The following is a 22,212-nucleotide window of genomic DNA, read 5'->3' as shown; positions in this document are numbered from 1 at the left end:
GACCATGTGTAATCTATTTACACTCTGTGCTGAGGCGTGCTATGTCCTATAGCATTGCATTTTGTGCAACATAATAACTTGACTTCAGCTCTCGCCAAAACCTAGAGCACCCGAGGAGTCATATGCAGGTCGAGTGAAGAGGAAGCTCTAAATTGTTCATTAAATGTGTTTGTTCATGCACTGAGACAGCAATGAGAAAGGTGAACTAAAAAGTCAAACTGGCCTGAGAAACAAACACAGTCGCACTCAATTCCTAGTTGCATACAAATGTGCAGAAGCTTTCAGCACCTGTTTATCTGAACTCCCCTCTACAAGGAGATTAATGGGTAACTGTAACCTCCAAGCAATTATTAGCTTGGGGATTTTGTCAGTTAAAATTCAGGTTAGAGTTAAGCACAAGTGGCCATTGTCATATACCTTTAGATTACCTGTTAACTGTAATTTCAGGGGTATTTATTCCATATTTCTGAAAGATTCATGTCCACCTGTGCCAGAAAAACCACTGTCCCACACACAAAAAACATAAGTAGAAATGCTCTTGAAGCAATATAGCGAAGGAGCAACAAAGCCAGCTGAGATTTCGAGGGTTCAGCTTTCATTGCTACGGTCGACCACGAGGCAGTGAACCAGAAGGCAGGAAATGGAGACGCTTTTCCACAGTGCAGCACCACCAATCATGTGGCATTTTACACTTGTCACAGACGGTCACAAAGTGGCGGCTGGTGTGTGAAACATTTGCCGAGTTCAGCTTGCGAGTGTGTACACAGCGTGTGGAAGTGCAAAGCGAATGTGCTGCGTCGTGTTTTTTTTTTTAATAAATGTGCCCTTTTGTCTGTGCGAAACTGTCAGAATTAGATTAGTTTTCCACAGCAAGCATGGCCTTTACACATATACAAACACACTCGAAGATACACATAGACAACTGGGCGCTCATTCACACACACCAAGAAGACAAAGAAGGACACACACAGACACACACGGACATTCAGGGATAGACTCTGTGTGTGAGGCCAATTCATTTTGCCACAAGTGGTCCCAGATTGGATCTGGTCAGAGTCCCATTACGCCTCACCTTGTCTGACCTTAAGCTGCCCGACCCCACCCCCCCAACACGCACACACACACTTACAACACACACACACGTATACGCACAGGCAAATGCACCCTCACGCACGCAGGTAGCATCACAAAGACACAGGTCAGGTCATCAGTGCAGACACACACAGACAGACATACCGAGAGTGTTATTGATTGTAACATTATCTAGATGGGATCATTCCTATTGATTTAGAAAGACGGGTCATTCTGATCAATGCTATCTGCTCATCTGCAGTGTCATTAGAGCAGACCCTGAGTGCCAAAATATCTGGCTATCTTCTTTTCCTCTTAGAAAAGAAGAAGAAATTACTTGTTTGATCTCAGGTATCAACAGCTGCCGATGCTGCTGACGTGCCCCAGAGCAAGGGCATCTATATGTCATCTGGGTTTATCTGTGTTTACACCCTCTGCTCTGCTACAAAGGAGCTGTACTGGACATTAGCTAACAGCTAGTAAACAGAGATAACAAGAGGAGTGGTTCATAGCACAGCTTCTGTTCTTAATGGACACTTAGAAACCTTCAACGAGTATTTTTGAAATACTCTCGTTTATGCTCGGGACTGAAAACGAAATGGAAAGGAGTAGTAGTAGTGTCCTCGCTCAAGGACGGTAGACAGGAAAAATATTATTTATACCTGGTAAATATCCTTTCTGTGCTTAGTGAAGAAAATCAGTCAATATCAGTCCTTATGCCTTCACTGAAATATGTTTTCATATATTAAAAAATATATCCTAAATACCATGTTCCATTTATTCAGACTGAGAATAATATCAAAATAATCCTTAATTATTTCAATCAGGCACCGGATGCAGCCCTTCAGTTCCTCCTCAATATAAAAGTTTACATTATCTGCAGGGCAGAAGGGGGAAATTATTATGTAGCTCCTCCCACTGTACACCAGCTTTCTTGTCATTGGCTGATCTTCACAAACAGAAGGACAGAACAACTGGTAGAAGGACCTCTGTGCTCAAAGCCAGTGCTGAGTGCAAGAGATATCTCCCCTCTATGACATCATCCAAAAAGACAAAAACAAAAAAACTGCAGAAAACAGTGTTTCATCCACATTATTACATTTGCAGCTTTAATATCATGATCAGTGGAAGTCCACTCGGTCCTTTTGTTGCTCATATTTCTGAGCTATCTTTAAGCATCATAAAGACCAGAAGGATTAGCACTGGCGGTAGATGTGGGCAGCAGAATGGCAGATGTCCCTAATGGCAACCTCCATGGTTCAAGCCCCACATCCTAATGCTGGCAGCACTAATGTTTGCAGACTGTCAGCAGAATTTTAAGTACTTAGGTTAGTATGCTTTCTGTTTCCAAAAGCCTTAAAAATGTTAAGCTGTGTTGGTTTTCTCATGTCTGAGCTACTTGTTTAGTTGCTTGTGAATAACACAAAAGAAGCCAGAAGTGATGATTAACAGCCAGAAATGCGGCCCATATAGTGACCTATATTCAGTGGTGATAACACCAATTATTGGCCATGGAAAGCATCTCAAGCACATCAACATGGCCCACTAAAAGGACATCTTCCATTTCATTATCTTGTAGTGTTTCACTGGAATACAAATAAATATACATTTTCGTGAGATTAGCAAAATCAGGGGAATCACGTGTTTTAAACTCAGATGCTTTGAATGATCTTTTGGAAGGCCAGCAGCACTTAACAGACAATATCGGGATGTCTTAATTGGATGAAAGCAAAAGTAATTATGCAAAAAGCAGATGATGACCAGATAGGAAAAAATAATCAGAGGCCACACAGTATCATTGCTTTCTTCAGTCTTTGTTTGCTTCAGTGCTTCCTACTTATTATCTTAAATGTGTTTATACCAAACGTAAAAACAGTTTCAAAAAGTTGTTAAATACAGATCATCAAATAGAGAATCTTATTACACGAAAGAAACCGCTTATCCCAAAGCACACTCCAAATAGTCTCACCATTATTAGTTTCCACAACATAAAACCACACAGCTCGTACAGTGTTTGCCTGGAAAATGGTGGAGAATTAAAATGTAATCTGATTACATGTGTTCACAAAATTTTGTTGTCCACTACTACATGTAGGGAGAGTTTAAAAGAGCTGTGTTTCTGTGTGTGTTAGTCGACTCTCTGACAGACATATTTTTGTGGAGAGATGTTTTTGACAGGAGACTTCTGGAGAGGACATGATTGATATTGAGTCTCTGGCTGGGTCACGGTGACATGTGCTGTTGGTGCTGCTTTACCACATGTTTGTCAGAAAACTGGGATGATGGCTGAGGAAAAGTGTTTTTCCTCATCTATAGAAAACTCGAAGCAAATTTCCTGGAAATGGTGAAGTCTGCAAACCCTATTTGGTTTGTTTTTAAAACTTTGGATCAAAAAGAACATTTTCCATCACAGCTTGCATTCAGGGCTAAAGTTTAAATTTAGATTTTGACATATCTCAGCTGGAGTCTTCCACTGTGGCTTCCCTGGGGCAGTTATGACCAGATGTGCCCCTTTTGCCATATTTTTGCACCGCTGCTTCGCAAACTGGGCCCCAGCAGTTTCACTGAGGAGGTCAGTCCTTACATTAACCCACCTCTCCAGTGACAAATCATCCACTTAAATTTGAAACTGCATTTACATTTTTAATCCCAAAGCTTATCAGGTCTTATTACATTCACTTAAAAAATACTGTAAAAGTCAAACTTATACTATCAACGAATAACTTTGATGTTTTTGTACACTCCATAGTCTCTTCCCATCTAACCTGTTATAGCTCCCAATTTTTCCTATTCTCTATGTTTTGCTATGTTCTCTATATATAAATGTACACTTAAGAGCCACTTTATTAGGTACACATTGCTTGAGTAAAGCAAATTTAAACAGTTTGAGATGATCTAAACGTTGTGACACTGAGTATTCTCCTGCTTGAAGCAGCCATCAGAAGGTGGTCAGCAAAAATACTGAGGTAGGCTGGGAATTGAAATGATTCTCAGTTGGTGTTAAGGGGCAAAATGTGCCGAGAAAATATCCCTCACACCATTACACCACCAGCAGCAGCTTGAACTGTTGATACGAGGCTGGATGGGTCCATGCTTTCATGCTGTTTATGCCAAATCCTGAAAAACCAAAACTCATTAGACCAGGCAACATTCTTCCACTCTTATCTTGTCCACTTTTGGAGAGCCCGTGTGAACTGTAGCCTCTTCTGCATACTTCAGCTCAAATGAGTGGTTATTTGAGTTTCTGTTGCTTTCCTATCAGCTTGAAGCAATGTGGTTATTCTTCTCTCACCTCTGATATCAACAAGGCATTTTCACCCAGAGGACTGCTTTTCACTGGATATTTTCTCTTTTTCCCACCATTCTCTGTAAACCCTAGAGATAGTTGTTTGGAAAATTCCCATCAGATCAGCAGTTTCTGAAATACGCAGACTGTCCCGTCTGGCACCAACAACTGTGCCACACTCAGAGTTGCTTAAATCACCTTTCTTCCCCATTCCAATGCTTAATTTGAATTTCTGTAGGTCATCGTGACAAAAAGGCCATTGAGTGCATGTTTTAGTTTTGTGGCATGACTTCAGGGTATGGTTCACAATGATGGTTGCAATCAAATCTGCATGTTTGTACACATGTATTAATAAATGCATGTATGTTTGAATGTGCATTTTTTATGTGAAGAAGATTTAAGAAGGAAGGAAATTCAAAGGAAATCTGAATATTTGATCATAAATAAATGTAGAAATCATTAGATACAAATTTGACGACCATGAAAGGTAATAAGCTTCACACCAGTTTAAACTCCAAAGCAAAATCCTACCTAAATAATCCTACTTAAGTAATTGTCTAAAAGCTTAAACATCCAAATATGCTTAAGACAGCAAAGCACAAGTATTCCTTATGCAGATTCCTATTCACTACGTGATTAAATCATAGTATTGATTCATGAATGTGCACATCTCTTTGATGTTATAGCTGGAGATCATTTTACTTTGGTGGGTGTTATATATACTAAAAAAAAAGCATAATTTATTAGGACATTTATATTTTAAAATGGTAAATATGTGAACTGGGGTTGATGCCACCAAATAACCCCCACCCCCTGGGCGCATTTAGTGACACATTAACACACACATGCGCTTCTGTAACGATAAATACTTAAAGTCAGTAATTAAATGTTAAAAGATCTTCTAAAATGCTTTAAATGTTTCATTCACTCATGTATTTGCAGTTTCAGTGGTACAACCAGACATCACTGCAGTGATTTCCACTTGATTATCAGTTTTTACTAACTTAGCCCGGCATCACTCCCTGACCTCCAGGTGTCTTTAGTCTGAAACGTTCCCTTGAGTATCGACAAAAATGTTTCAGGATTTATCTCATCTTCCTGCGGCTGCGAGGACACGAGGTTCACACAATGACAGGAGTGAATACCCTCTCTGTTCACGCACACAGTCTCGCTCTATCTCTCTCCCCATCTCATACACACACATTGTAGAGTCGCCTCCAGTCAAGCGTGTCTTATTGGCCTTCTGTTTGACTTCCTACTCGGCTCGGTGTGTGCGTGAGTCTGTGTGGCGGTGTGAGCGATCCAGATGGAGATGGGTTTATAATCACGGGACAGTTGTTGTTTTTATTATTATTTTATCGTTGTTTTTACTGCTCACTAAACTAAGGGAGAAGAGCGCAGAGGAGAGGAGAGGAGGCGGAGAACTGAATGCAGGAAAGGATGAATAGAAAGCAGGATTTTAAAAAAAGCAAAGGAAATAAAATGAGAGAAAAGGAGAATAAACAGGAAAAGATGATGAGAGGAGGAAGGGATATGGAGGAGAGATTGCAGGAGAAGTGATGGAAGAAGGAGAATCTGAAGGAGAAGAGGGTAGGGAAATAAAGGATGGCAGAGAAGAAAGGAAAACAAGGAGTGTAAAGGTAACAATGGGAGAGGCAGAGAGGAAGCAGGTGAAAGAGAGAAAAGGCAGATAAGAGAAGCGGCATATTATGATGAAAGGTGAGCAGAGAGGAGAAACAGATCAGTTGAAAGCAAGGTTGGAAATGCTTCATCGGAGAGGAGAGGAACAGGTAGAACAAGCTTAAACATGGGTAAATATAAGGAGTAAAAAGATGAGCAGAAGGCAAATTTGCAAAGATTGGGTTTAAACAAGAGAACAAAAAGTGCTGAGGAGTGAGAAAAGAAAAAGGAGTAAAAGAAGAACAAAATGAGGGAGAAGTGGGTGGAGATTGATGTAGTGGAGAAATGAAAAGCAGAGTTGAGGAGGAAATGAGAAAAAAGGGTGTAAGATTAGTACATAAGTATAAATGACGGAGGGAGGACACAGATAAGAGGGTGACAAAACCCAAAAAGCCCTGTTAAAACCAAGAGAAAAGTAAAGTGAAAGAGAAGAGAGCAAGCAAAGTGCAGAGACATGCAGGAAAAACAAGAGAGAGCAGAGAAGCATCAAAGGTGAGGGCAGAAGTAGCTGAGGAAAAACCAGCCGCCAGGTTACAAACAAGGGAGGGAAAAAAGAGAGAATGTGGAAGAGCAAAGGATGAGTCCAAGTTAAGAAGAGGAGGAAGAAATGGTAGCATAAATAGTACATTCCTATCCCATTCAACTAAAGTGGTGCTTGAATCTAAAGGTGTACTCACACTAGGGTTGGTTGCCTCGTACCCAAACACGACTATCGCCACTCCCTCACTGGCCCTCACAGACACTGTAATTAATGTTCCAGGCTCGAATTTGCTTCAGTGGTCACTCCCTATATTTTACTTTATCCCTTTTCTCCCAGTTTCCATATCTTCATTACTCTCTATCTCACATAGAGGGATGCTTGTTGTTAAGGTTCATGATTTTATGGATTTTGTGCCTTAATTGGGGCCATTTTTGGACCTGTGTGTGATTTATAGATCTACTATTTAATCAACACACCAATTTTCAGCTGAGCTTCATGAATGCAGCTGAGGGAGTCGCCCAGGTCCACCCTAACTATGCCCCCGCTTCTCTTATTTATTCTGATTGGTTGCTGAACACTGGTTGTGTGAATATAATCCTGGAGAAGGTGGAGAATGGTGGAGAGCAACTTGCCTCCTCCCTAATTTTCTTCAAAAACATCTTTATCCTTTGGTTGTTTTTACAGCTTTGTTTATTAAGTATACGTTGAGTTGGGAGTTACCAGCACGTCCCGAGACAAGCCAAAGCCATAGCATGGCTGGTTTGTTGTTTCCTTCCTCGTTGGTTAGTTTAACCCAGGGTTCCCATCTCTTTCTATTTCCATTTGTTCTTTGTAAGTATTATACATCATTAAAAGCTTGTTGAAGAACAGCAGCATTGTTGTATCTGGTACGTTTTGTTTCTTTCAGCCATGAATTTCGGAGCTGTAACACAAACTAACTGGACTTTGGGGTTCAAACGTGCTTGGACACAATACAGATCACCAAGCATGAGTACATCTTTATCTTTGTCTTCATACGACATACCGTCACTGGAATGTTTTGGGGGGCAACCCAAAGAAGAAACTCTTTCTGGAGTAGCACCAATAGCTGAGTTTATTAGCGGAATTTCCAATTTACCAGTAAGTCCTATGAATTTGTTTACTTCCACGCCTCTGCCTGCCTTCAAATAAACAACTTGCCCTTGGAGAGTCCACACCTCTGGGACTTGGTCACTTTTTTACTGAAGTTTCTGTAAAAATTTTAATTTGTGCACATGATATGCAGGCAAAATGTTAAAAATCAACAAGGAGTCCTACAGCAATGAGTACTGTTAAGGTGGCTACTTGCAGTTTTAGGGCATGTGCATATTTTGAAGAATGACTGAAGGATTTATGCATGAGTTCAGAGGAAAAGTGTTTTTGAAACAAGGGGAGAAAATGAGAGGAAACATGAAGAAAGGGAGAGAAAAAACAACACGAGTGAAGACAAAAAAATATGAGTGTGCAAATGTTTTTTTCAGACTAGGGGAACGGACTGAAAGATGAGAAGAGACAAGCGAAAGAAGTGAAAAGCAGGACGTGCAAACTTCTCATAGCAACCAAACATTACCTCATTTCAGCGTTTCTTTCTTACTTTTCTCCATCTGCTTTCATTTCCTCTGTCACTTTATCTCTCTCTCTCCGTCCCTCCCACGACATTTGCAGGGTTCATCCAAGTCGCGTTGACGCCCACTCACCTCCAACATGCTACCTCAGTTTCCATGGTAATCGAGTAACGGCCATGCTACATAAATATATACTTTAACATTCAGCACTCCAGAACTCATTAAGAACATCTTCGGATGAAAAATTAATCTCTCAGGGTGTTTTTCTTCTTAAAGGGCCACATCGGCTAAATTAAAAGCACTGACAGCACAAAAACCTGTAAGGTCAATGGAAAGGAATGTGACCGGGTCAAGTCATGCAGAATGAACTCGCCGTCTTCCGCAGAAGCATTTAATGAAGGCGGAGAATAAAGTTCAGCAATACAGGTTGACACGTGAAGCAATCCTCTTCTCTGAAATTCACCCTGATAACAGTTATGTGAAAATAAGCCTTTCACGTGTAATTAATATATCACAAACATCGCAGACGGCAGATCAAGCTCTACAGGCCCCCCGCTGATTATTCCTACACATTATGTTCCTCATGCTACATGAGCTTTGCCAGGCACCTCTTTTGAGGAAGCCACTCTAATGCCGACATTTCACGTAAATCGTGAAGTGTTGGCAAATTATTATTTCCACTTTTGTGTTTTACAAACCTAGCCTTGAGTGTCCAAACCACAAACAAGCAAGTGCATGCTCTTCAAGAAAATCAGAAAGCCCTTTGAGGTACATTCAATTTTAACCCAAGTACCACAAAACAAGTAACTCCAACCTCTTAGGCTGGCAACACAGAGAAATGAAACAGTGCATGCTGCTCCTTCTAAATCACAGCTACCACTAATGACAAATTGGCAGCCTTTCTGAGCCAGCTGCTGCAGTAAGCTGGAGTGTGGTTGGGGCACAGGAAAAGGGCACCGGTCAAATCAGGGATGGTGGAAGGCAGAAGTGTGAAGCACTTAAGAATTGGAGGGTGGGATAAGGTTCAAAAGTAGACACCAATCAGGTGCGTGGGTCTACACATGGTAATCGGTATACAACAAAGTTAAACCAAAACCAAGGGGAAGGAGTGCAGCAACCCTGGGCTACAAAACACATCTATACTACTTCTCTTCTCTTCAAACTGAAACTTGAAACTGAACCGATCCTTTTCATCTATGACCTGTTTCAAGTCATCTGAATTTTGCTTTGAGCCGGAGTGACCATACCCTAGCACACATTTTGATATTAAAAAACTGTCGATTGAGCTTCTTTTCTCTACACCTAGTGCTAATAAAAAAACAAAAAGTAAAATGCAAATTAGAAGTTGTGTTGTGAAAAACTCTGAAGTGTCATCTTACTGGACTTTCTAGCAAGATTGTATACAAGAATTGCTTTATACTATCCCTTTGCTGACGAGAACTAAATAAAAGCAATTATTCTTGGCTGAGAACAATAAGAGACATGAAAATTAATCCATGATGGGGGAGGCTCAAACTAGTGACATTAGGGGGTGTAGGTGATGGCTGTGACAGTACAGGCAACAATAAGAGCAGCAGTGTGTTTAAATTAAACGGGTAACAGCTGGTAATAGTCATCTGGGTAGATGGGAGGACTTTGGGTGGCAACCACTTTGTAGTCCAGTATAATGGTACAAATGCACGCAAGGATAAATGTATAGTAGTGTTTGCAGAATCTGAGATCTATAATAATCAATAAATAGAAATATGATCCACAACTAGCAGCTATCAGAGAGACCCCCTCTCCAGACCCACATCTCTTCCACTACCTCTAAAATCTTAGTGGATTTCTCCAGATGTTTCCCTTTGTCTTTCTACAAAGCATGCTCCTGCAGATTGTGCTCTTCATTCATTCATAGTTCAGTGGGAACCTACTTTAATTACAGTGTGCGGATGGAACAACACCATATATGCATGAATCTCTGCAGTTGGCTACATGTAGAGAGGCTCCAGCTTTATTTGAAGGGAAGGATTTAATGGGGATGAGATTAGATTCACCAACATTTCATAGAACATTTCAAAGTTTGTGGACTTTGCAAATCATGTCTTTCCAAAGTTGATCTGTCACAGAGTGTCTTGGATTGTAAGCTAAAACATATTAAAACCAAAAGATGGAAAACTAACAACAAAATGTTTTAAGAAAATAGAAGAAAATAGAAACTTCTTTCACTTTTTTGTGTTTTTTCTATGTGCACTACCATCAAAGTTGGATCATCTTTATACAATAAGGATGCTGCAATCACAGGTGTTGCTGCTTCTTAAGAGATGCACATTTACGCACCCCAAGCATGGATTTCCACTTTGTGTGAAACGCTGCATTTTATTTTTAGCAGGAGGAAGACAACTTGCTCTGCAACAGTGCACTTGTTGTGCTTTAGTACATTGTGTAATCAGAATCAGAATCAGAATACTTTATTGATCCCTGGGGGAAATTATTTTTTTGTTACAGTGCTCCATTATAAACCAACATTAACAAGACAGACAATACGCTAACTAAGAATAACTACCCTTTAGTGGTTTTTCATTGCAAAACACTCACCTGTTTTTACTTAATCAAAAAATTTACAGCATGTAATTCTTGGCAAAACTGTAAACTCAAAATTTCACTCCTACTTTACACACACCTGATCAATAAAAGCCACTATATTAAATAATTGCTTATTTCTCTCTTGAGAAACTAGTGGTTCAAAGCTGCATTTTTATCAATTTTTCATTTTTTCCAACTTGTGTCTTTTTAATAAGACAAATTCCTTTAGTTAATTCAATGTCGTAATCAGAAGATGTAATTCAAAATTGAGAAATGCAAGGTCTGCGTCTTTTTTTTAGCACCTGTGAAGCCTGCATTGACTGAGTCTGCTTTTGCTTCTGAAATACCAGCCACGTGTCTGAGAAATTATATTCATACAGACTGCAATCTCACAATGTGAAATGTTCTGTTAAATGGTGAAATTTGCTTATTTAAATTTCTGCACAGCCTATCGCTCATACACCGTTCAGATCAAATGAGTGTGTGCATGTAAACACGAAGGTGTATGAAAACCATATCACATGTCAGCACTTGGGAAATCTTCAGTTGGAATGATTTCAATCAAAATGAAAAAACTGCGCACATGGAAACCGCTGGCAGCGATGCAGTTCATACATGTGATGCATCATTCATTCATTCAAAAAGAATCTAATTGTTGCCTCTGAACATAATCCAGCCCAAATGTGAAAAGAATTTAGTTACACGGGAATGCAATTTCAAGACGACAGACTGCATCTAAGGCAAAACAAAAAAGCTGGCATGTAAATTTTAACAGAAGCAGACAGAAACAAAGTTTCATCCTGAGAGGAGTTGAAATAATTATTAGATACTTTAGCTGAGCGGGAATCAGCTTGGAAACTTCTTGATGTCCCACATGCACAAAAAAGCAGCAACTTGTTGGTTCAGGCAAGTAGTCAGTAGTGCACACACATACTCGTACATACACTGCACTGTCACATAAACCCACTCATGCATGTAGAGCAAAAATACGTTCTCTCTCTCACACACACACACACACACACACACACACACACACACACACACACACTTGCACTCTATCTCTCCCTTTGGAGCAGATGGCTCCACAGTCATAGCTGATGTTTCACACATCAATGAAGCACACCATGTACTCACAACTACCGAATACACAAACTCACTCCATCACACACACTCATGCCATGCAAGTCACAACAGCTGAACGCACTCACACAGATCATGCTTGCACACGCAGACACATGTAACCCTTTGAAACCCAGATGAACTTGGAACGGTTAAACACACACATGCACGGACGCAGTCACACACACACACTCACACACGCACAAATCATGCACGCAGCGTCCTCCTCTGTGATAATTTATGGAGCGTGGAGCCACGTTGTTGGAGAATTAGCTCAAATCTTATAGCGCGCACACACAAAACACACAGGTTTAAAGCGTTAACAGCTGAGAGGCAGTGGGTTATGGCGTAGTATTGTCCTGGGTGTTGTTAGGCCTGATGTGAAATAGCCGATAGCACCAAATGAGTATACTGCTCAATAACCCAGCGGCTCAAGGACATTATTGCTTTTATAAGATAGTCTGCAGCACCTGTGGTTTTAACTGAAAACACTCGGCACTAAATGCAGACTTCTGATGAAGAAAATAAAACAGTCCAGAGTTAAGGAGCTATGCTGCTGGAGCTCCGGGGCAAAACGCTGTCACATCCTCAGCGGCAACTTCGGACAAAACAAATAAACAAAGACTCAAAAGGAAGTTCATGTCAACCTTTTTGCCAAGTGGGGTGCAGAAAAGAAGCGTTACTTAACTTCCGGGAATCAATGTTTCTATAGCAACATAACGCCGGCCTCACTGATATTGGGAAAGGTGTGAAAAATTCCCCGACAGCTGGGCAATCATAAATTAATGTCACCGTGGTGTCGTTGTCATGCCAGCAAAAGCACACATTTAAAACACAAGCAGACACACGCGTGATGAAGGACAGAAAATCGATATGCATGTACACCTGTTGAATGATTTCAAATGTTGCTTTAGGACCTTCATGGACAGCATGAATAGTAACAGAGCGAAACACAGGCGGCAGGCCCAAATATCTTTGGCACCTTAAAGCAATTAAGGTACAGAAAAACATTTGATTCAAGGTGTTAGAGTGATTTGTTTTCCTTTGAAGAGGAGCGAAGTGGGTGATATCAGCATGCAGTGTGAGATGTGTTTTCTCTCTGCAGCAGGGAAACGCTCACCTGTCGGACACAAAGGTGTCAAACATCTGAGGAAATAAGACTAAAATGCTGTTTATTATAAGCATTACACAAGGTCTGAATTTTGCATAATAGTTTCAGGTGTTTCTTACATGATAGATGCCTGTAATCAAGGTACTTTTATGCAATAAAGTTAGATGCCTGATATGCCTATGATCATTTTTTAGGGCTTTGGAACATTTTACCACAGTTTCAAAATATTTTTAAATACTCGTTTGACTTGAGAAAATAATCTCACCAAAAGGTCAAATGTGATTAAAAGCTCCAGATGGACCTCATAGTGAGATTGTTTTCATAGCGGCTGTTTCCATGCGCAGCATTGAACTTTGAACCTCAATTTTGAGCCAGCATGGGCACGATGTCCTGAAAGAGGTTGGAAAAAATTAAATTAAAGTCTTGCATTTTCATGACATCTGAGAAAGTCCATCTGCTGGCGATAATGATTGAAAAAACAGGAAGAGAGGGATGCTGCTATAGCTCACCTTGTTCAGCAGGCGACCCATGTTCCACCTTGCCGTATGGTGTCCTGAATTTGAGTGCTCTTTAAACCATTTCAGACATGTTGATCCTTTGGAGTCTTTCTCTCTCTACTGTCCTCATGAATAAAAGCTTAACATGCCCAAAAAATAATAAAACATTTCAAAAAGAAGTTGCTGATCGGGGTGGATAAAAATGCATGCTGGTAATGTAGCATGGATAAAATAAAAACATGGTATAGTCAGCCTGGAGGTACAGAGCTAGGCTAGCTGTTTCGCTCCTAAGCTATGCTAACATGCTAATATATGCTAATATTTACTGGACAGATCCTCTCATCTCAACCTTTATCCAAAATGTTACTCGCTAGCCAGTTCTCAAGAAAGAGGTGTGGCAAGGCAAAAGAAGGAAGCCATTGTAGGGCTGGATTCAAACTTTTTTTAAACAATGGGAGATAAGTCTTGATCTGTACTCTCATTCAAGATGTATGCTCCTACATCTCTGTAGCTCTCTGGCAACGCAAGGAGATACACTATGTAAATTAAACCTATACAGAAGCTACGGAAACACACTCGCATGTTGCCATGGTGTCTTTGTAGTTGCCCAGTGGCAATAACACTAGCATGCTGCTTAGTTGAAAAGTTGGCTTGAACAGAAATAAAAACAACCACAGAGTTTAACATTAAGAGGAAGAAGCACAAAAAAACATCAAAGATCAAAAAACCCTCTGAGAAGCACTCACATCTCTACAAAACATTCTTTATGGCCTCCATCTTCTCTTTAAGCTGACGGATCAACAACTGCACAAACATAAAGTAGACAACATCGCTGCTTGTTTGATATATTTCTGACACTTCTCTCTGGTGACAGTACACAGCTACAACATCTATATGTGGGTTTACAAAGGTCTGTGTTGCACCTAAAGACTACCAATGCACTACCACGCCATGCCCATTTTTCCCCACCAGACGTGAGGACACCTACTCTACTGGGCATTTTAGCAGATGCTAATATGTGTCTGTCTGCCTGTGGACAGATGTCTTCACCACAGTAGCAACTCAGCCATGCAAAATGCACTCTTAAAACTTTACAGGTGTGTAGCTGTCATCAGATTGTGTCCAAAGATGGGTGATAACTGGATAACTGTACTGTAATGTAATGTAATTGATATGACCAACACTGAGAAAAGGTTATGTTGAGTAATTCAAACTGTTTAAGGTAACTTTTTGATCATGCTTTACAAAAAAAAATGCTAAAAATATTGTTTGCTAAACGAGGAGTCAAGTTGAGTCATTTGAGTTGAAGGAAAGTCATCCATCCTACTGATCCCAACACTATTTTGGCGTCAGACTCTGCTGCCTATTTCTGCCCATGTCTCTCTCATGCAATTCTTTTGTGCTGGCGCAAACATATCGCTCTCATTTTCTGTGCACAGGCCATGTTATTTGAATTTTTAAAACCTCATCATTTCATGCAATTTCATCAGACCTGGCTGTGCTAAAGAACTTGAGGATAAAATTAGCTTGGGTATATGAGGATCCAAGGTGACTGGTGATAGTCATGTGTGGCTGTTTGCCAATTAAAACTCTTGATATAGCTTTCTATTCCTGGATTACGTGACGAACAGAGTTGAATACGTGCCTCTGAAATGCCACCGTTTGCTTGTGTGGGTAATTAAAGAACATTTTATTTATGGTACTCTGTTAGCAGTGGAAAGTTTACCTTATGTTTTCTTAGTTGGATATCATTTAACAAGTCTGAAAGCTCTAACTTGTTGAAGGTGCTATAACAGCTTCATTAGTTTGTCATCTATTTAATGAAGCACAATAATTAATGTGTTAGAAGTAAGTGATCATCTTTTTTTCTTTGCTTTTTATGACAGTCTTTAATGAGAAATGTGGCTTCAGTGATGAAGTTAGTTAGAAAAGAGTTGGAAATAGGCCCTGTCAAGAAGATAACTTAACAATATATATATAAGAATATATATATATAAATAAATATATGAACTTCATTTCAACATGATTAAACATTAAAACCGCTGACAGCTGAAGTGAATAAAATTGATCATCTCATTACAACACAATCTTCTCCTGGGAAACCCTTAGTCCTGACATTCATGTGGCACATACCACCCAGCTAAGCATTTTTTCAGACTAGGCATGCCCCCCCATCTCCCCACTGTGAACAGATATTACAGTGTATGTTCAACTGTAGTACATTTCATCCTTTGTCCTGTTCTATCCAAATATTCAACACATTTCACCAAAAATGCACAGCTCAAACAGAACTCCTGCATTACTGATTAAGAGATAGTATGACAACTGAAGTGAAAGTTAGTTTCTTTAATAGTTAGTGGACTGAAAGAAGTACACCAATATAGAACCAAAAGTTAGGAAAATAACATTCAAAGGAAACAGAATATATTTCTCCATCACATGACTTATGCCACTTCGATAACCTGCACAGTATCTGTTTATTTTTAAGATAGATATATCCAGATTTCAAACTGCTTCTCAGTACAGTGTAGTAATATTTTTAAAATAAACATCCTATTTCTATAAACTGTGCTGCCAGACTATGGGTTTAGAGCCCAGAGTTTTTGTCTGCATGGAGGATCCAAATGAAAAAAAACAGCAGACAAACTTTGATGTCAATCTGTTTGAGACTTAATTTGAAGTTCCTAAAAATTGGTCTATTTAGCATGAGCCAGAAATAAAACCCAAACCTAACCCTAACCTTAGATGGATCACCAGAGACCCCCTGGACGTAAAGAGGTTAATAGGGAAGGTTCTGGGTCTGTGAAGGTTCTCAGTCATCCAGGTTAATAGGGACTAAAGTCACAGCAGCTATTTTTTAATGAGTAGTAAGAGGTTAAGCAAAGGTTAGTTGCTTAATTCGTTTAATGTATTATTTGTCTTTTACTCTACTATATATTGTAAGATAAAGACACTACAATATTAGAAGAGAAACCATAAAACTATGACGAGCCCTTATGGGCAACAACTTAGAAATAGTGAGGAGGAAGAACTCACTTTCAAACAGGAAGAGCCCAGGCGCAGGGAGGAGCGGCTGCAATAGCGCAAATGATTGGATTATGAGGGGAAACTGGAGATAAAGACAGCACGGAGAGACCACAAACAACAAACTAAACGTCATGTTTGCTGGATGATCTTTTTGTTGGATTTCACCGAACATCAACAGTGAGTCAAGGTTCAGACGATACTTAATTAACAACAACACATACGCAGCATTTAACAGAGATAACATTTCTCTCTTCCTTTGTTCTGTTCCTCTGTTTCCTGGCCAATTTCCTGGATGAGCCTATCCAGTGAACCCACAGAGATCCAGCAAGCCAATGAACAAGTATTCTTAAGAGTAATACTATATTGCAGTCATTGATTTTCCACTTTCACTCACTATTCAGACCTAAAAAACAACATTAGTATCTCCTAACCATGACCATAATTATCCTTGAAGTCAGTCAAGTGTTTATTATCGTCACCGTATCATCAAAAATCCCCTTACTTTGAAAACCTGTGATCTTTTTCTAGCCTAACCAAACCTCAGTCACAGCAGGGTGAAATCACAAGACACAGTCGCAGTTTTTTTAGGACACTAAGAAATAACTTGTCGAGTTCTTAAGAAACACTGACAGATTCAGCAAGCAGAAATCCCCAAAAGATAAACACGCAGGCTTTGTTTTTCCTGTTGTTTTTTCCTCACTCTGTTTTTAGGAAATTTGGAAGATATAGCATTGCTGATAAAAGTGTTTGATAAGAAATCACTTCTTTATATCACTCTAGTTAATATAGAGCGTAAACACACACAAAAAAAGGGTGGTTGGGGGGGTGTTTGGAGGCGATGGTACAAAAATTTAATTAAGGGCTTTAATATTAATGCTTCATTACATGCTGGTGCAGTGTGCATGGACTTAAATCCACTTTAATTTTAACAACTTGGGCTGTGCATTGTTGCTTTTTTATTAAAAACACAATAACACAATCCACAGTGCTTTGGCTCCACAGCGCTCCACCGCTGCTGTGGGCTCTGTTGTGCTCTCTAGTTAATTGCACGCTAAGTCAAATGCATTGTTGATTTTCTGTTGTCCAGCCGGGCTCTCCTGAAGACTTATAACCCTATCATTTCACCATGACAAGCCATCGTCATTTATGATCAATGGCTGTTATTAAAAGTATTGACACAGGTGAAATATGATCTAACAGTCCTATCACATGATAGAGATGGAGTAGAGATTTAAAATGACTTCTTTATCAGCAGAACGCTGGCTTTTAATTGATTTGTAATGGCCAATGCACAGCTCCCATCAGCGCTTTTGCTGATAGAACATAAAATCAGCCATGTTTTGCCATGCCAGGGTTAAGCGTGAAACTTTTGATTGATTTAAAATGACAGACTAATTTTATTTCTTCTAAACCTTGCAGCAAGTGTTTTATGCCTAATGAGCTTACTGTAGTTCTGCCCTTACACAACCTCTTGACGTCTCATGTGATGTGTCTCTTTGAAGCCTGTTGGAATCTTTGGTGCATCTCTACAAGGACTCTCAGTAATTATGTTTGCCTGCAACAGTCAGTACGAATGAAGTACAAGGTTTAGTCTGAGTTAAGAGAACCAAAAAAAAAGTCAAGACCCGTGTGACTCATCTGGTCGGGTCGAAGCATCCCACACAGTTTCATGACACCACAGTCGTTCTGAATAACTAATTTTCATTCAGGTTTTAATAAAATGCAGCGAGGGGGTTTTAATTTGTCTCTAAATGTTATCTGACTTTATTTTTAGATTCTCCCCACTTCATTAACATAAGGAGGCTTGTGATAAGAAGATAAAGGTGAAATTTACACTACAAGATGTGCAGAAAACTGCGTGAAAATGATCCAAGTGCATGTGTTTGAAACAGAGTGCTGTTGTAAAAGCGCTGAAGTGGCGTGTCAAACTAAGGATAAATGCAAATGTAAAGAGAGAACACCTACCTGACTTTTTAACTGAACTCAATCAGTAAACACTTGAAAGGTTAAAAGGGAAAAAAAAATCTAATCCTGGGCATGTTTAAGCACGGACTCTGAGCCAGAGAAGCTCTTAGTGCAACAGACGGGGACCCGCACCAGCCTCCCCACCCCCATCTGGATCTTTCTGCCTCCAATACCGAGTCAATTAACCTAATGGAAGTGGCAATTAATTAACTCTACAAACACTATGATTAAGGAGCTGACAATCAAGTGAGTGGGAGTGGTTTAACTAATGATAATTTAGAGGTAATGATTTCCTGGACGTGTTTGTTGCAGGAAAGTTAAAACACTAATAGCTACACATCTGAACTCTGGATTAAACTGGATTTATGCCAATTAAATGTAGACAGAATCTAACTAACCTCCCGCCACCAAAAAGCCTCGAGTTCAAATACCAGAAAGACTCCAATAGTCTGGACGTCAAACACAGTTACACTTATGTGACCTTTTTCCCTTCTTTTCTGCAAACTCTGCATCTATAAAAGAAGTAACTGTTTGGTCTTACCGTGTTTCTTTGGCCATTGGTTCCTATTGGTCCTCTGAACACCCCCTTGATGCTCCTCAGCTGTCCGTCACGCAGGTGGGTGGAACTGATCACAATGTAGTAGCACGCCATTGGATATACTTCTCTTTCATGCAGTTAAATATCTATCTATAACTCTCTTGATCTATCTGGACTTTGCCAAAAAACCCTTGAAAACTCCTTCTTCTCCTTCTTCTGATGTTGTACTACTCAACTCTCTCCTCACTTCATCTCCCCTCCTAGGTTTTATCAAGAAGAGGAGGGACAGAGGAAATAAAAAAAAGAAAGGATGAGCGCAGTTTCCCTTCCCTCTGCTGCTCTGATTTATTCTCTCTCTTCTCTAAGTTTTTGCCAGTGACTCTTTAACTCTGCGTTCTCCTGCTCATTTCCCCTCAGCTTCTGTCTCTTCTTAAATATTTCACCCTCTGCTCCCCTTTCTTTCCACTCTTATCCTCCTGTCCTTCTCTAAATGTTTTTTTAATTCTTCTCCCTTTCTTTTCTAAATTTGCCTTCCGCTAGATGCCCCTGTCTCCTCTTAAATATTTCTCTTTAAGTCTCCTTCTCTCCAGATGTTTTGCTCAGATCTTTCATTAATCAATCTTTCCCTGTCATTGACTCCCTCTCTCGCTCGCTCTCTCTCTCTCTTTTTCTCGCTGAGTCTAAATTTCTTCCCGAAATCTCAGCCGCTTATTGATCAGTCTTGCAGTTCCTTTAACTATCTCCCGTCCGTTCTCCTCACTCCACAATCTCTCTAGCCCCTTTTGTTTTCCCTCCCTCTTTGTCTCTGTATCTCTGTAAGTGGCTGGGAGGGATACTTTTTCCCCCTCCTGTTACTATCTCAGCATCTCCTCTGTCTCTGTCTTTGCCCCTCTTTTTGCTCTCTGCCTCCTTGTTAGTGTGGAGAAGAAGTACTCAGTCTTCTCCTCCCTCTCTTTCTCTTTCTGTCAGAGCAAGCGTGCAGCTTCCTCTCAGATGCTCCTCTCCTCTGCTGCGCTGCATGTGTTCACTCTCCTCCCTCCCTCTATCTCCCTCTCTCCGCTGATCTCTTGCTCTGTGGCCAGCAGAGTGGTTTGCTCCTCAGTTACCCGCGGTTACCATCTGCCCTTTTAACACATGGAGTGCTGACGCTTGCTCTCTACTCCCTCCCTCCCCATTTCTCTCCCTCCCTCCCTCCCTCCCTCCCCCTCTCTCTCTCTCTCTCTCTCTCTCTCTCTCTCTCTCTCTCTCTGCCTCTCCTTTTGCTGTCTTTCTTCTCTCTTTAATCATCTCCTTCTCTCCCTCCTTCTCACGCTCTCTCAAGCCAAAGGAGACAAGCTCCACCTACTGGTAAGCAGGAAATGCACAGACAGGAAAGACGGAGAAATAGAGCTTAAAGGAAAGTGAAACAAATGAATGTGTTATTTCTTTAACCCATAATGCCTTTGAATTAACTGGATGGATTAAAACTTGATAGTAAAACTGAACCATGTAGTGATTTAGTGTCTTTCTTAACATGCATGTCAGAGCAAAATCATCTTCCCATGGCGAATTTTAATCATTATGAAAAAAAGAAAACCTACACAATTAAGTTCCCAAATGATGTGCAGAAATTCAAGTATAAAGAATCTGTAGATGTCACAGGTGTCGCCACGTTTATGTTGGAGGCTGGGGTGGATGGCTGGGTTTAGAAAACACAGCCAGAACTAATAACTGCTTCACAAACCACAATCTTTCTCTGCAGCCCCTAGGACACCTCTATATAGGAAGCTCAACAGATATGGATTATTTGATTTGTCACTTTATTTGTGTGTGCACACACTTGCTGTTTTTTTTTCAAGTTATAGTCGGATCACAGGACCAAGCCCCTGCCTAAACGGTTATAGAGCCACAATTTTAACTTAGGTGGATGAGACATAAAACATAAAACAAGTTTGATTAAAGCTTTTTGACAATGACCCAAAAAAGATGTAAAATTATTCCTTATCCCCAGATTATATTCCACTATAAGGAAAGTTGGACACAGTTTAATTAAGAGTTTAGTTCAAACATGACTTAACTCTCTACATCATTCAACCAAAGCGCTTGAACAACCACCTCGCTATTTGACATTATGAATACAGTTAGCCAAGAAAAAGTACATTTACCAAAGTCTTTTATACAGTAATGAGCAGATATATCGTTTGTCCATGTAACAGTATATTTGGTTTGTATTTTCCCAGATTGATTGCCATTTTTCGCCCTAAACAGTTAGTTAAATAATTTGTTAAACAGTTAATTCCCATTAATACAGATATTTATAGCAGAAAGCTAATTTTTCCATTAATGACAACTTAAGAGGGGTTAATTAAGGCTTAAATTTATAAAAAATAAATAAATAAATGAAAGGTACATCATGTTGAGTGGGCATTCACAAGAGACAAGGAGTGATGTGTCTGCCAGAGACATTGGTATGTCAGTTACATCTGATGACATGTAGCAATGCCAAAAGTGAAATAACCATTAAATCAGCAGATAACAAATTATCATGTCAGCTTTGAGGCTGACAATTTAAGCAACTCCCATCTTGGATACAACTTTTGTTTTTTCAATAGGAAGAGGGCCATGTGACACATCAAACTTATTGGTAATGTCACAAGAAAAACAATGGTGTGCTTGCTTTCAATGTAACTTTATTCTTTCATGAGTTATTTACAAGTTTCTGACCACTTATAAAATGTGTTCAATGTGCTGCCCATTGTGTTGGATTGTCAATGCAACCCTCTTCTCCCACTCTTCACACACTGATAGCAACACCGCAGGAGAAATGCCAGCACAGCCATCCAGTATCCGTAGTTTCAGGTGCTGCACATCTCGTATCTTCACACCATATACTAATGTGCCACAAACAGGACTTTAATATCACCAACCATTCCCATTTTATTACGGTGTATCCATATAAATGGCCCACCCTGTATATATGTGTGTATGTTTATATATATATGGTATAAACCAGGATAAATTTTAAAATCTTACTTCTTACATACAAGTGTATCCATAAATCTGCTCCTTCATATTTGTGTGACCTGCTCCATATCACCACTGTTTCCCTCCCTCTCAGATCATCATCTGCTATTCGTCTTACCGTTCTGTCCTCATGCCTTATTACTATGGGGAACAGAGCTTTCAGTCACTCTGCTCCCCGGCTCTGAAACTCTCTTCCTCCAACCATAAGAAATATTGACTCCCTTTCCGTATTTAAGTCACAGCTCAAAACACATCTGTTTAAACTGGTTTATTCACTTTAGTGCTG

General features: G+C 40.0%; 1 protein-coding gene across 1 annotated transcript in view; it reads right to left on the bottom strand.

Annotated features, from left to right (window-relative positions):
* LOC146695131 (uncharacterized) overlaps positions 1–20,004 on the bottom strand; it is an 87,130-nt gene extending 67,126 nt beyond the window's left edge. The window contains exon 1 of the mRNA XM_085477041.1: positions 18,927–20,004. Coding sequence (XP_085333167.1) covers positions 18,927–19,037 — 111 coding nt within the window. The 5' untranslated portion in view covers positions 19,038–20,004. The remainder of the gene's footprint in view (positions 1–18,926) is intronic.
* Between the last annotated feature and the right edge of the window lie 2,208 nt (positions 20,005–22,212).

The sequence above is a fragment of the Copadichromis virginalis genome, linkage group LG13 (genome assembly GCF_057382275.1).
Source record: "Copadichromis virginalis isolate Kocher_CV1m ecotype Utaka linkage group LG13, C_Virginalis_male_GT1.1, whole genome shotgun sequence".
NCBI classification, from domain to species: Eukaryota; Metazoa; Chordata; class Actinopteri; order Cichliformes; family Cichlidae; genus Copadichromis; species Copadichromis virginalis.
Note: the sequence above shows the minus strand (reverse complement) of the source record. Positions and strands in the feature narration are given on the sequence as shown.